Source organism: Drosophila virilis, chromosome 3 (genome assembly GCF_030788295.1).
Source record: "Drosophila virilis strain 15010-1051.87 chromosome 3, Dvir_AGI_RSII-ME, whole genome shotgun sequence".
Classification (NCBI taxonomy): Eukaryota; Metazoa; Arthropoda; class Insecta; order Diptera; family Drosophilidae; genus Drosophila; species Drosophila virilis.
The window spans coordinates 12,312,043-12,324,887 of record NC_091545.1 but is presented as its reverse complement, the minus strand read 5'-3'; the positions used below and the strand labels follow the sequence as shown (position 1 = coordinate 12,324,887).

At 46.7% G+C, this 12,845-nt stretch overlaps 5 protein-coding genes across 13 annotated transcripts in view; 4 read left to right on the top strand and 1 right to left on the bottom strand.

Annotated features, from left to right (window-relative positions):
- The first annotated feature begins 239 nt into the window (after nt 1-239).
- On the top strand, nt 240-1,642 carry Cyp40 (Cyclophilin 40). The gene is made up of 4 exons (XM_002047240.4): nt 240-382; nt 465-709; nt 761-1,081; nt 1,148-1,642. Exons 1-4 carry the CDS (start codon nt 286-288, stop codon nt 1,640-1,642), a joined length of 1,158 nt encoding a protein of 385 aa, XP_002047276.2. The 5' UTR covers nt 240-285.
- Nucleotides 1,643-1,676: 34 nt separating this feature from the next.
- fry (Protein furry) overlaps nt 1,677-12,845 on the bottom strand; it is a 50,467-nt gene continuing 39,298 nt past the window's right edge. For 3 of the 9 annotated variants that reach the window (XM_070208020.1, XM_070208022.1, XM_070208021.1), the window contains 9 exons: nt 6,083-7,670; nt 5,511-6,017; nt 4,829-5,449; nt 4,503-4,532; nt 4,117-4,164; nt 3,037-3,996; nt 2,731-2,976; nt 2,310-2,673; nt 1,677-2,243 (listed from right to left, as the gene is read on the bottom strand). In XM_070208020.1, the coding sequence (XP_070064121.1) occupies nt 2,062-2,243; nt 2,310-2,673; nt 2,731-2,976; nt 3,037-3,996; nt 4,117-4,164; nt 4,503-4,532; nt 4,829-5,449; nt 5,511-6,017; nt 6,083-7,670 (4,546 nt within the window). In that variant the 3' untranslated portion in view covers nt 1,677-2,061. The remainder of the gene's footprint in view (nt 2,244-2,309; nt 2,674-2,730; nt 2,977-3,036; nt 3,997-4,116; nt 4,165-4,502; nt 4,533-4,828; nt 5,450-5,510; nt 6,018-6,082; nt 7,671-12,845) is intronic. The other 6 variants (XM_015175795.3, XM_015175793.3, XM_015175797.3 and 3 more) reach the window with 2 other exon arrangements.
- LOC6623418 (serine protease 1) lies at nt 8,308-9,224 on the top strand. The gene has a single exon (XM_002047239.4). The coding sequence runs from the start codon at nt 8,343-8,345 to the stop codon at nt 9,111-9,113; it is 771 nt and encodes a 256-aa protein (XP_002047275.1). The 5' UTR covers nt 8,308-8,342; the 3' UTR covers nt 9,114-9,224.
- LOC116650537 (serine protease 1-like) lies at nt 10,533-11,543 on the top strand. Its single transcript, XM_032434474.2, has 2 exons — nt 10,533-10,702; nt 10,857-11,543. Exons 1-2 carry the CDS (start codon nt 10,548-10,550, stop codon nt 11,485-11,487), a joined length of 786 nt encoding a protein of 261 aa, XP_032290365.1. The 5' UTR covers nt 10,533-10,547; the 3' UTR covers nt 11,488-11,543.
- Nucleotides 11,877-12,727, top strand: LOC6623269 (serine protease 1). Its single transcript, XM_002047238.3, has one exon. The coding sequence runs from the start codon at nt 11,885-11,887 to the stop codon at nt 12,683-12,685; it is 801 nt and encodes a 266-aa protein (XP_002047274.2). The 5' UTR covers nt 11,877-11,884; the 3' UTR covers nt 12,686-12,727.

Sequence of the window (12,845 nt, the reverse complement as noted above, 5' to 3'; positions counted from 1 at the left end):
ATTGTATATTGAGAATTTATAAGTTTGAAAAAACTCAAGAGAATATAATTACAATTAAAGTATGTGGGTCGAATTTTTTGAATGAATGGGCATCCAAATTTTTCAAAAAATAACGGTTGCGACATTTGCGCGCAGTTGGCAGCACCAACAGCTGTTTTAGCTGTAAAAGTGCAACAGATGGGCAGCACTCTGAAAATATAAATCGCATTTTATTTGTTTACCTGTTTTCGAATCGTTCAAGTCCAAAGTTAAAACTGAAAACGGGTGGCTAAAGGCTTCGCCTTGATGACCAAAATGAGCCCAACTAAACAAGAACTGCTGCAACCGGTGAAGACAACAAATCCCCTTGTCTACTTCGACATCAGTATTGGCGAAGAAAACGGTAAGCGGGAGCAGCTCATTATCTGTGCGCTTGACCTAGTTAATCGTTATCGTATGTACATATTCGTAACTGATTTGCACAGCGGGACGCATGGTAATTGAACTGCGCAAGGATGTTGTGCCAAAGACAGCGGAAAATTTCCGTGCTCTATGCACGGGCGAACGTGGCGTGGGGCAGCTGGGCAAACGGCTGCACTACAAGGGCACGCGTTTCCACACAATCAAGCGGGTGTTTGCGGTCCAAGGAGGCGATCTGGTGAACAACGATGGCACCAGCGGCGAAAGCATCTATGGTCCACTGTTTGAGGATGAGAACTTTGAGCTGACGGTGGGTATACATTCATATCTGTAAAACTGTATAAAGAACTCTTACCTGCAGCACAACGAGGAGGGTGTGGTCAGCATGGCGAACTATGGCAAGCCAAATACAAACAACTCCCAGTTCTTCATCACAGCCGTCGGCTGTGAGAACCTCAATGGCAGCAATGTCGTTGTGGGCCGTGTACTGCGAGGTCTGGGCATCGTTGCCGAAATGGAACAGAACTGCAATGATGAAGCCCATCCGACGACGGATATTACGATAACCGACAGCGGCGAGCTGGCTCCTGGCGAGGATTGGGCCATCGAATGCAGTGATGAGACATCTGACAAGCTGCCGCCCTATCCCCAGGATTGGACGGGCAAATTCCATAAGCCCACGGTAGGGTTAAATTATGCAATGTCATCATGACAGGTGTTAAATATTTATTGTTGTTTTGTGTGTTAGGTGGAAACAGCTGTTAGCCTGCTCACGGGCCTGCGAAAGTCGGGCAATCACTTTTTTCAGCTGGGCCGTTTCCATGAGGCGCGTGCCAAATACCGTAAAGCGAATCGTTACTATACGATGCTGCGCCGAAGCTTTGACTGGCAGGAACTTAAACGTAGTCAAGACGACTCCGAGCTGAGGCGATTGGATGCCTTCTCCGTGGTGAACAACATCAACATGGCGGCTGTCGAACTGAAGTTGGGCAACTATCAGTATGCCAAATACGAGTGCTCCGAGGCCATTCGCTTGGATCCCAACTGCAGCAAGGCGTTTTATAGACGAGGACAGGCTCAGCGTGCCATGCGTAACTACGAGGAGGCCATAAACGATCTGAAGCATGCACATAAACTGCTGCCGGAAAATAAACAAATCCTAAATGAATTAAACAGCGCCAAGCAGCTGCTAGCCGAATACAATAAGCAGCAACGAAAGGCGCTCAAGAATCTGTTCCACTAGTTGACAGCGAGTTCGTACAACACACCTGACTAAATGCTAAGATGAAAATTTGCTCTATTTACTGTAGGATGTTCCAGAGAGAATACAAATAATTTGTAATTAAATGTTTATACTATTATAGAAAAAATACCTATATTGCAAGTTATTGTTCAATGTCCCCAGGGGTCATACGAAGGGCTGTTTGCTGTTTCCGTATCTGCGTTATATATGATAATTGCGATGATTGTTATGTATGTATATGCTATGTAATTATATCGTACTTAAAAACACATTTGTTCATACACAATAATGCTTGTTCAACACTCAACTGAATGATAGTGCCCTATAATGCTGCTTAAATACTAAAAACTAGTTTGATTACATATCAAAATGAGCTTAATCCTGCACTAATCTTAACCATATGTAGGGTTTCTCTATATTTAAAGATTTGTCACAATGTCCTGCTCGCTGCGATGCAAATTACTTGAACCGGCCCCCATGGAGTAGCTTTTCATATTGATTTCCATATTGGTCAGGGCGCTAGAAACGTGATACAAGTTCTCTGAGAGTATCGCATATACCTCAAACAGCTCCGAGTCCGATTTGGATACAATAAAGGCTTCTGCTGGTCAGTTAAATGGTTACAAATTTTGTCCAAACATATACATTTTTAAAAGAAAAAACAAACCTGTCCGATCCTTCATAATGCTATGGGCATAGGCATTCAATATAATCGACATCTCATCGAACTTGATGCGACTGTCCAAATTTCCATAACTAAGGATGGTCAGACTCTGATCACCAGCGCTGAGCATGGACACGCGTCGATACTGTCGCACATGGGAAATGGCGCTAGTCCAACACTGCCGGTCGATGTGTTCGTGCAGTGACGCCTCAAACTCCTCATGCGTCATGGGCAAGCCGGGCGAGGGCGTCGGCGTGTGCTCACCTTCCGTTGAGGTGGATGATTCTAGGCAATCCAGCTCAGCTTCGCTGGTGCACCGCACCAAAGCATCTCGTACCAGGGCATAGAGATCGGATATGTCATGCATCTGCAAGGAAACAGTAGGTTAGAGCTCAGCAAACCCCGACTAGACCGTATCACATACGTCTTCATTGATGCGAAAATGATTAACCACATTCGAGGATATTTTATGATTCGATTCGATCAGCAGAAGTAGCTGAAACATAAGCTTATACAAGGAGCGTCCCAAGTCCAGCACAACCTCCGTTGAGGCTGGATCGAAGGGCATGCAAGGAATGCTGGAACTGCTGGGCAGCTCCAAGCCCGAGGCAGCAACGTCTGCTTCATTGAACAGAGAAAGTTTGCAGGATGTTTTCACTGCGTCCAAGCACTGCAATTGAGAATCTCACATTATATCAGATAGTAGAAAGTATTTACTAAGCAAAATCACCTCTAGAACTTGATCCTTGCGATCGAAGAACGTCTCCAGATGCTCTTGCACCTCCAGCACATTAAACCTTAGAGTTTCAAACAACTTTGGCGTAGTGGTCTGCATCTCGCTGCACCAGACACGTGGCGGATCAGCACGCGAGCTCAGCAAATCCGTGAATAGTGAGATGCGATTGCCCAGCTGGGAGCCGATGCCTGTGAAGAATTTCTTGGCCTCCTTCGAAATGGTAATTGTCTTGAAGGTCAACTCCTTGATCAGCCTGTACAGCTGCTGCAGCAGCTCGGAGGTGTGCGCTGAGGGTTGATTAACCAGCATGGACTGCAGCTGACGTCGCCAATTCTCCTCCGCCTCGTCGCGAACGACGGCGCCAAAGCGAATGATGCCCTGCATGTGTGGCGATGCATTGCATGGCGTAATATCACCCAAATCACCAGCACTGGAGCCGCTGGTATCACTGCGGGACACGGAATTGCGGCGACGTCGCTCTCGCAGGCTCAGGGAAGACGGCGGTGCGCCGCTAAAGATGGACTTCAAGAAAGATTGACGGTGATCGTCGTCCAGCGGTGACTCCGACTCGGCTTCCTCATCGGATGAATCGTCTGCGGTCTGTCGCTTACGTTTGCTCAGAATTGGGGTCTTATCGCTGAAGCTGTCTTCGAGTGCAGAGGAATGGCCGCCCTTGATGGATCCACTTATGCCGCTACCGAGGTTCAAACGGTCCTCGTCGCCCTCGAAGAGCTGATGGCGACGTACACCCCAGTTAAAGTTGTCCGTAGACTCGCCGGCGATGCTGTCCTCGTACTCCAGAAAATCAAAGTCCTTGAAGACAGTAAAGTCGGGCTGGCCATCGTCGCGACGCGAACCGCTGCTTAGATCGCCCTGCGGACCCGATGTTTCCTCGGTGGACGAGGCGGCTGATGATTGCCGTTCCATGAGATCCGAAGATTGGCTAAAGATGACCTACATGTTGGCAAGCGAAACAGGGATTAGTAAACACTTAAGCAAAGAGGCATGCAGGGCTAACACTGAAGTAGATCTAATAAAAAATGTTAATGTTAAGAAAAAGACTGGAAAGCTTACGCTTTGTCTGGTCGCAATCGATCCCGTTAGTAGCGATGTGCTCAAAGACTGAACGTGAACAAGAAAACGAAACGGTACAGTTTGAAACAAAACACACACATGCAACAAGTCAAAAATACGGAACGAAACGAAACGAAACGAAACAGAACAAGCGATGCCAGCAGGATCTGTTCCAGTTTTCGAGAGGCAAAAGCAACGGAACGTGAAAATGACAATCACGTTTCTCATACGAAAACTGGAACAGTCCCTGTTGCATGTGTACGGTATAGGTGGAATGAAACAATGAGCGATGCATAAAAAGTACAAATGAAATGTGAAACGAGCCAAAACAAATTACGTAAACAAAGACAAAGCTACACGTGGCATTGAGAAACATGTTCCTTTACCTTTGAGCAAATAGAGTTTAGAAAATCATCCTATAATTGGGTTTGGTTCGGGTTGTTAATGATGATAAAATGGCGTGTTAGTTTTAGTTTGACATTGGGTTTGGTTTGTTTTTTTTTTCGAGTTTGATTTGGTTTCAATTTAGTTGTATTTTTTTACATGAAAGAAAAAGAAGTAGAAATAAATAATTTTGTAGAGATGATGGCCTTATTAGTAAGCAGGAGCTGAAAAAGCTAGCGCTAGGGGAGCTCAAAGCATGCACCTTGCTAATGTACAGGCTGACAAATATGTCGACCCCTGGCCGCAGTCTTTGTGGCCGCAAACTTACCGATGGCGACTTGGGCAGACCGACACGCTGTCCACAGGTGGTCAATAGATTCACCAGACACTCGCGCACACGACACTGCGACATCCAGGGGCGTTTCCAGCCGCTGAGCGGCACAGTATCCGCCGGCGACAGGCTAGCGCTGCGTCTCGGCGAATTGGGTGTGCCCACAACGCTGCCAAGGCCAACGCCGTGCTGCTGCTGCTGTTGCTGCTGGGCGGCAACGGCCGAGGCGGCAATGGCAGCCACATTGCTGTGGGCGCGATGCTGCTGCAGCTGGGCGCTGACTTGCTGAGCAGGCGCAACCGTCACGGTGGTGGCATTGGTCAGTGTGGAGTTTAGCGATGAGCTGCCCGTGGCCGATGCAGCACCGCCAGAGCCTGGCTCCTCAGTTTTAAGCAGAATGCGGCGACCGATCAGCGGTGTTTGGGATACGTCGAATGTGAATTCCATGGTGCGGCCGGCCAGTTCCTTTTTACAGAACATATCCGAGTCCGGATATGCGCCATAGAAGGAGAACGATAAGCCGGCGCTGCTGCCATCGCTGGGCGGGACCACCTGCAGCGAAGAGCTGCGTGTCACAATCAGCTTAAGTATCTTCAGAGAGTCCTTCCAATTGACCGTCTGCAAATGACAAATGCGAGTAGAGAGCCGCTTAAAAGATCTTTGATAAGTTCGAACTCACATCCAAATATTTGCCAATGGCACGCAACAAATCCGCGTTGATGGTCTGCGCCTGAGGCGCCGATAGATCCACATAGTGCAGCATGCAATGAATAACATTCAGCACCGGAACCTGCACCTGTTGCGGCCCCTTCTCCAGCACTTCGATGAGGAAGGCCAACATATGGAGGCCCATGTGAGCGTATGTGTCATGCAAATACTTGACCACGCACTTGGTCCACTGGAACGATTCCTTGCAGAACGTTTTGCGACTGTACAATGTCATCACAGTGCCCAGATTCTCCAGTTTGGCGCCCAGTTCCGTGGAAACATGTGCGATATTCTCGGCGCTGCGTATGCAAATCTCATTGGCATCCTCGTAATGGAGCAGCATGTACGGTAGCAGGGCGATTACGTTCATGGGAAAAGCACAGCTCTGCGTGGGATCACAGACGGGCAGGCTGAGCAGCGGCGCGAACTGGGCCAGCAGCGTGATTGTGGGCTCATAGGTGGCACTGTGAGTGCATCCCTAAAAACAAGAATGAATAATTGAAATTAGCTGGTTTCCGTGTCTTTAGTCCGAGCTGCGCCTACCTTCAAAAGCAGCGCATGGACGCCTGGGTAGGCGGTCCATTTGAGCTGCTGCTGCAATTTCTCAACTTTGTCGCGCGCATCGGGACGATCCAGCGGCAGGCGATGCAGCACTCGGGTTAACAGCCGCAACGCCAGCATGAATTCGTGCTCATAGTCCGATTCGAGCAGCGAAACTGACAGCCAGAACAGCTGCGCCAATATGGTCATCTTGTCATCCTGCGTAGCGGTATCGCCCAGCATTTTCAGGCTCTGAGCGCTGCGTGAGCGCGACAAGGCGGAACCGGCACCTACGCCCACTCCGCCCACGCCAAATTTGCTGACAACACTGCGTTCCAGCTCAATGCCAGAGGCACGATTCCGCAGCTCCGCCTGCTTGTCGCAGGGCGAGTTGTTGGCTTTACGTCCGCAATAGGATACCGAGTAGCTGGTGCTTCGTCCATGGCTGGGTATTGAGTAGTTCGAGGATTGCGGTGTCATGCCCGATGGCGACTTTTTGCCGGGCAGAATGGAGTTGGGACCGCCATCCTTGTTGTTCAAATTGGGCGTGCTCTTGAATATATCTTTCATCACATCCAGCGGTCTAAAGTCCGAGTCCAAGCTGTCCACGGCAGCCTCCAGCGTGAGCAGCAACTCCGTTACATAGCCCTGCATGTCCTCGCCCTGCTCAGCCACTGTCTCCACCAGACGGGACAGTATGTCCGACAGCATGCGCGAGTTGATGGGCACATTAAGAGCGCGGAAGATTTGAAGACAGCGTCCGGCATAATGGCGCGAGGAGCAGGACAGACCCAGCTGCAAAGCCGTTTGCGCCCAGCGCTCGGCAATGCGCGCCTGTGGATAGCTATCGGCAAACACCTTGACCATGTGCTTCAGGAAACAGCTCAGCTGCTCCGCAGATTTTACGGCCCACACCTTTGCCGTGATGTCCTCATAGTTCCAGAGGGGCTGGCAGGTATCGTGGGCGAGGAACTTGAGCAAACTCTTGATCACATGGGCTATGGGCATGCTGGGACCCGGCTGTGGTGGGGCATGCTCATCAGCATGGATTAACGGCACCTCCGAGTTCTCCGTATTATTCGGATTGATCTGCAGCGCCGCGGGCGTTGAGGCCAGTGCCGCTGGCGTGGCATTTCCTGCTCCCAGCACTGGAGGCGGCTGCTGCAGATTCTGTGGCAGCGTCTGCTGGTTAGTCGAGTGCGGTGCAATGATTGTCGAGCTGGAGAGATTGTGCTGCAGCGCATAGGCGGCCGCCTGGGGGCTAACGTGCAGCAGATAGCTGTCGAACTGCTGATGCAGCTCCGTAAAGTTATTATCAATCACGGGCAGAGCCGGCACCGTCAGTCCCAAGTCCAGTTTGCTCGTCTCGCTGTTGAGCAGAATGCGCGCCACCGTCAGATGATCATTGTGCTCAGCCAGGACAATCAACAAATTGACGCACAGCTGCTTGCAATGCTCCCGCACAATGATGCGCGTGTGATCCAGCCCCAGGAACAATATGTGCAGCATCAGTGGCAAATGAAGCGTCCAATCGATGCCGGGAATGCCATCCACCACAATATCTGTCAGCAGCATGACCGCCACGTTGCAGCTGTAAGAGAAGAGAGCACGATTCTGATAAACTAAGCTAAACATACAAAATATAATTGTCGGTGGTTCGGCTCCCGATTTAAACCAAATTTCTGCCTTTAAGTTAGTGAAACTGGTTTTCCAAATACATGAAACGACTTTTTTCGATACAAAAAAAGTGGTTTAGTTGTGGTTTCAATGCGACTGTTTTGGGACGATTCATAGAAAAAGCATAATAAGGCAGGATTCCTCAAAACGGTTCGATTAAAAATTGTTTACCCTAACCAATTTTCTTTAACGATTTTTACAAGTCTAAGAAGCAAATGGTCTAGTTTAAATAATATTATGTAGGTGTTTCCTTCATAAGACAATACATCAAAAGGCTTTAAACTCAAATTCGGAGAAAAAGGATAAAGATGTAGAAATAATGATGAAAGGATATGTAATATATGCGACTTCAATATTCTCAGCTCTCAGCGGTTATTTGTTTTTACTTAAAAAGTATTTGCCTAATGCATAAAATCATTAATTGTTGGTGCTTACGATATCTTGTTTACCCGACAAACAACTATTGTTAATTAGTTTATCTACCAAAAATACTGAAAACGTGTCACCTACAAATATGGGTCAGGTGGTAACTATATAAGCCAGAGCTTAGCTTGTTTTTAAGTTGTACCAATTTGTTGCATTCAAAATGAAGGTCTTGGCTCTATTTCTTCTGTCTACCGTTGCTCTGGCAAGAGGTAACACATTGAGGCTCGCCGAAGAGCAGCTGGAGCCGGAGAATATCATCACGAACGGCTACTTAGCACCAGAGGGCAAGGCGCCATACATTGTGTTCTTGGCATTCCGAAATGGCAATTCGGGTGCATGGTGTGGTGGCTCCATAATTGGTAATACTTGGGTGGTCACCGCTTCGCACTGTTCCAAGTCTTTCAACTCTGTGACCATTTACTATGGCACAAACAAGCGCGCTCAGGGCTCGGTGACACACACTGTTACTGGCAAGAACATCATAAACCATCCCAGCGATGACATCGCATTGATACGCACCCCCCACGTCAATTACTCCGATCGCATCAAGCAGGTGAAGCTGCCCACTAATGGTGGTAATCTCTACGTCAACGAACGGACCACGGCCTGCGGCTGGGGACAGACAACTTCAACTAGAACGCCCGAAAATCTACAATGCGTCGATGCGACGGTCATATCCAACTCTCAGTGTGCCAGAACCTATGGCACACGCACAATCCAGAACCAAATTCTCTGCACTAGCACTTCGGGCGGCAGATCCATTTGTTCCGGCGACTCTGGCGGTCCGCTGGTAACACAAAGTGGTACGATTCTGATTGGTATCAGTCAGTTTGTTTCGGGCAGGGGCTGCACGGCTGGCGATCCAGCTGGCTTTGCACGCGTTACAAGCTTCCTCGGATGGATACGTGATAACACTGGCATCACTGGCTAAAGCCTCGAGTTGCAAAATTCTTGATTTTAATTCAAAATCTATAAATATAGCTGCTAAAGAAATAACAAAAAAAAAAAAAATAAAAATACAATACACAACTTTAAACTGCAATCCATGCGAACTTTTATTTTGTAAAGATTCTTAGCCAATCTTGGCTTCTAATTTGATTTGTAATTCGTCTGCTTTCCTAAGAAGATTCTGAGGATATGTACAAGAAGGGGTATACGATATGGACTTTTAATGCCCTGAACCCATCAAAAATGGCTTAAAACGGTACATTACATTAGTATTTGTGCAAATGTATGTAACAGGCATCTCCGACCCCATAAAGTATATATTCTTGATCAGCATCAACAGTCGAGTCGATCTAGCCATGTCTGTCTGACTATCTGTCCGTCCGTGTGTATGTCCGTCCGTCCATCCGTAGACTGAAATGATAGCTGTAGGCCCTCCTAGTGCCCACGCAGATCGAGCTTATTTCCGATATTGGATAACTTGCTCCGTTTCCAAGCAATCGATAAAAATCTATATCGAAATCCAGCCTTTTGAGCAATTTTGGTGAATAATAAGAGCTAGAGTTGCCAAACTTGACATGTAGCTTCTAGAATAGTATATATATTTGCATTTGGTGTTGGAAGAAGAGAATTCAGGGTATCCCCTAGTCGGGAGCTCCCGAATAGTACCTCTTACTTTTTTTAATATAGCCACGCTAAGAGCATTACACGAAGTCAAATCCGAAAAAAACTTGCCGAGTCATAGACTCAACTTATGAACATACGCAAGACTTGAAATTCCCATTAACTAATCAGATTTGCATGAGCTTTGGACCTTTGTTCATGGTTTGGCCTTTACATCAATTTGGTATCTAAATCTGGCAAAAATGTATTTGGTCAAAATTCAATCAGGTAGCTTCAAATATCCTGTGTAGACACAGGTCGAGGTTTCCCACTCTAATATCTCGTTCAAAATGCAACCGATTTTCGTAAAGTTTGGCTTTTTGTTCATGAATTCACATCTTGTTTAATTTGTCGTCTATATCTGACAATATTAGTCTTGGTCGATATTCATGTGAAATTTAAATATCCTACAAAGTCGTGAAAATTTCCCACCCCCATTGCCCGGGAAAATCAAACCAAAGCGCGGCACAGGTTTGAACCACAAATAGAACCATATGCTAAGGATTGTAATATAACAGCAAATTATCTAAGCGAAAATATATAAGAGCATAAATCAGACTAGCATATAAGTCAGTGAACTACTTCGATAACTAATGTCTTGGACCATTAGCTATCTATTCTTGAAAGAAAAGTTTCAAGTTTTTTTTGCTTTTATCAACAGTCGGTACCAAATAATGATTACAAATTCAGTAATTAGTTCGTATAAACGAGTATATAAGGTCGCAACCGCAACCGGTTTTTAACTAACACGTTCAGGATGAAAGTTTTGTTATTACTCTTGTTTTTGGGGGTTGCCTCTGCAAGTGGCAATCAGACCTCCACAAAATCCTCTTCGGATCAGCATGAGCCCGATAACATCATAACTAATGGCTATCCAGCCTACGAGGGCAAGGCTCCCTATATTGTCAGTCTTCTGATTCTTATCAGAAGACTGACAATATAGGGAGCCTTGCCCTCGTAGGCTGGATAGCCATTAGTTATGATGTTATCGGGCTCATGCTGATCCGAAGAGGATTTTGTGGAGGTCTGATTGCCACTTGCAGAGGCAACCCCCAAAAAGAACTGATGGCAGCAATAGACTTGCAATCGGCGGGGGCACCATCATCGCCCACACTTGGGTGCTGACTGCTGCCCATTGCCTGACAACGGACTACGTGGACATTCATTATGGCTCCAATTGGCGTGGCAGAGGCCAATATAGTCATAGAGTTCGAAACAATAACTTCATTCGTCACCATCTCTGGCCTAATACGAATGGCAATGACATCGGACTGATACGCACTCCTCACGTGGATTTCACTAATAGGGTCAACAAGGTCAATCTTCCCAGTTTTAATCAACGAAACGAGCTCTTTGAGAACTGGTGGGCAGTTGCTTGTGGTTGGGGTGGACAGGCTAATGGCCAACTCGCTGAATGGCTACAGTGCGTCGATCTACAGATCATGAGCAACAACGAGTGTTCCCGAGCCTATGGCAATCTACCTGGGGGCATTTTGTGTGTGAGAACACCTGGCGGCAAATCCACCTGTGGTGGGGACTCTGGCGGCCCATTGGTTACACACGACAATCCTGTGTTGGTGGGTGTAACATCTTTCGTTTCAGGCGCCGGTTGCATGGCCGGACACCCAGCTGGGTTTACGCGTGTGACCGCCCACTTGGACTGGATACGTCAGAACTCAGGCGTAGCTTATTACTAATATAAAAAAAAAAAAAAACAGCTAATAAAGGCGCATGATTTTCTTAAAAGCATACAAAAAAGGGAAGAAAGTTTTAAAACTTGATGTTGGTTTTGCATTGCTAAATAGAACAAACTTTAAGAAATTATTGAAACAATCTGGTTAGAACCTGCTGTGTGTCCAACGAAAAGTGGTGTAAACAGTTGGAGTGTCTAAGGATATATTAATCTGGCCAACACAAAAGTCAATCAACTACTTAGAAAAGTAATTTCTTGAGCCATTAACTATCTATTCTTATCCTCCATTTCAGTTTCTTTTTGCTATTATCAATAGTTGGTAACAAATAATGTGGTAATTAGTTCTTTAAACGACTATATAAGATCGCAACAGCAACCGGTCTTCAACTTGCGAATTCAGAATGAAAGTTTTGTTATTACTCTTGTTTTTGGGGGTTGCCTCTGCAAACGGCAATCAAACCTCGACTACAGCCTCTCCGGATCAGCATGAGCCCGATAACATCATAACTAATGGCTATCCAGCCTACGAGGGCAAGGCTCCCTATATTGTCAGTCTTCTGATAAGAACTGATGGCAGCAATAGACTTGCAATTGGCGGGGGCACCATCATCGCCCACACTTGGGTGCTGACTGCTGCCCATTGCCTGACAACGGACTACGTGGACATTCATTATGGCTCCAATTGGCGTGGCAGAGGCCAATATAGTCATAGAGTTCGAAATAATAACTTCATTCGTCACCATCTCTGGCCTAATACGAATGGCAATGACATCGGTCTAATACGCACTCCTCACGTGGATTTCACAAGCAAGGTCAACAAGGTCAATCTTCCCAGTTTTAATCAACGAAACGAGCTCTTTGTAAACTGGTGGGCAGTTGCTTGTGGTTGGGGTGGACAGGCTAATGGCCAACTGGCTGAATGGCTACAATGCGTCGATCTACAGATCATGAGCAACAACGAGTGTTCCCGAGCCTATGGCAATCTACCTGGGGGCATTTTGTGTGTGAGAACACCTGGCGGCAAATCCACCTGTGGCGGGGACTCTGGCGGTCCATTGGTTACACACGACAATCCCACTTTGGTCGGCATAACATCTTTCGGTTCGGCTGTAGGCTGCACGGTGGGACATCCAGCTGGTTTTACGCGTGTGACCGCTCACCTAGATTGGATACGTCAAAACTCAGGAGTTGCTTATTACTAATCCAAATTATTATATTGAATGAAGTAACTAATAAAGAAGTATGCTACAAAAGGTGTTTGACTGTTTTCATTAGCAATCTTATTAACATAGTTTGTCAAACTGAAGTTATGTATAGTAAAACGGAATTGAATTTAAGAGCAATATTTTTGGGAATGCCAAG

Coding starts and splice junctions, on each gene's coding strand:
- Cyp40 (XM_002047240.4), top strand. CDS start 286: ATGACCAAAATGAGCCCAACTAAACAAGAACTGCTGCAACCGGTGAAG. Junction 710..760: donor ATGAGAACTTTGAGCTGACG/GTGGGTATACAT, acceptor TCTTACCTGCAG/CACAACGAGGAGGGTGTGGT. Junction 1,082..1,147: donor GCAAATTCCATAAGCCCACG/GTAGGGTTAAAT, acceptor TTTGTGTGTTAG/GTGGAAACAGCTGTTAGCCT.
- LOC6623269 (XM_002047238.3), top strand. CDS start 11,885: ATGAAAGTTTTGTTATTACTCTTGTTTTTGGGGGTTGCCTCTGCAAAC.
- LOC6623418 (XM_002047239.4), top strand. CDS start 8,343: ATGAAGGTCTTGGCTCTATTTCTTCTGTCTACCGTTGCTCTGGCAAGA.
- LOC116650537 (XM_032434474.2), top strand. CDS start 10,548: ATGAAAGTTTTGTTATTACTCTTGTTTTTGGGGGTTGCCTCTGCAAGT. Junction 10,703..10,856: donor GCTCCCTATATTGTCAGTCT/TCTGATTCTTAT, acceptor AAAAAGAACTGA/TGGCAGCAATAGACTTGCAA.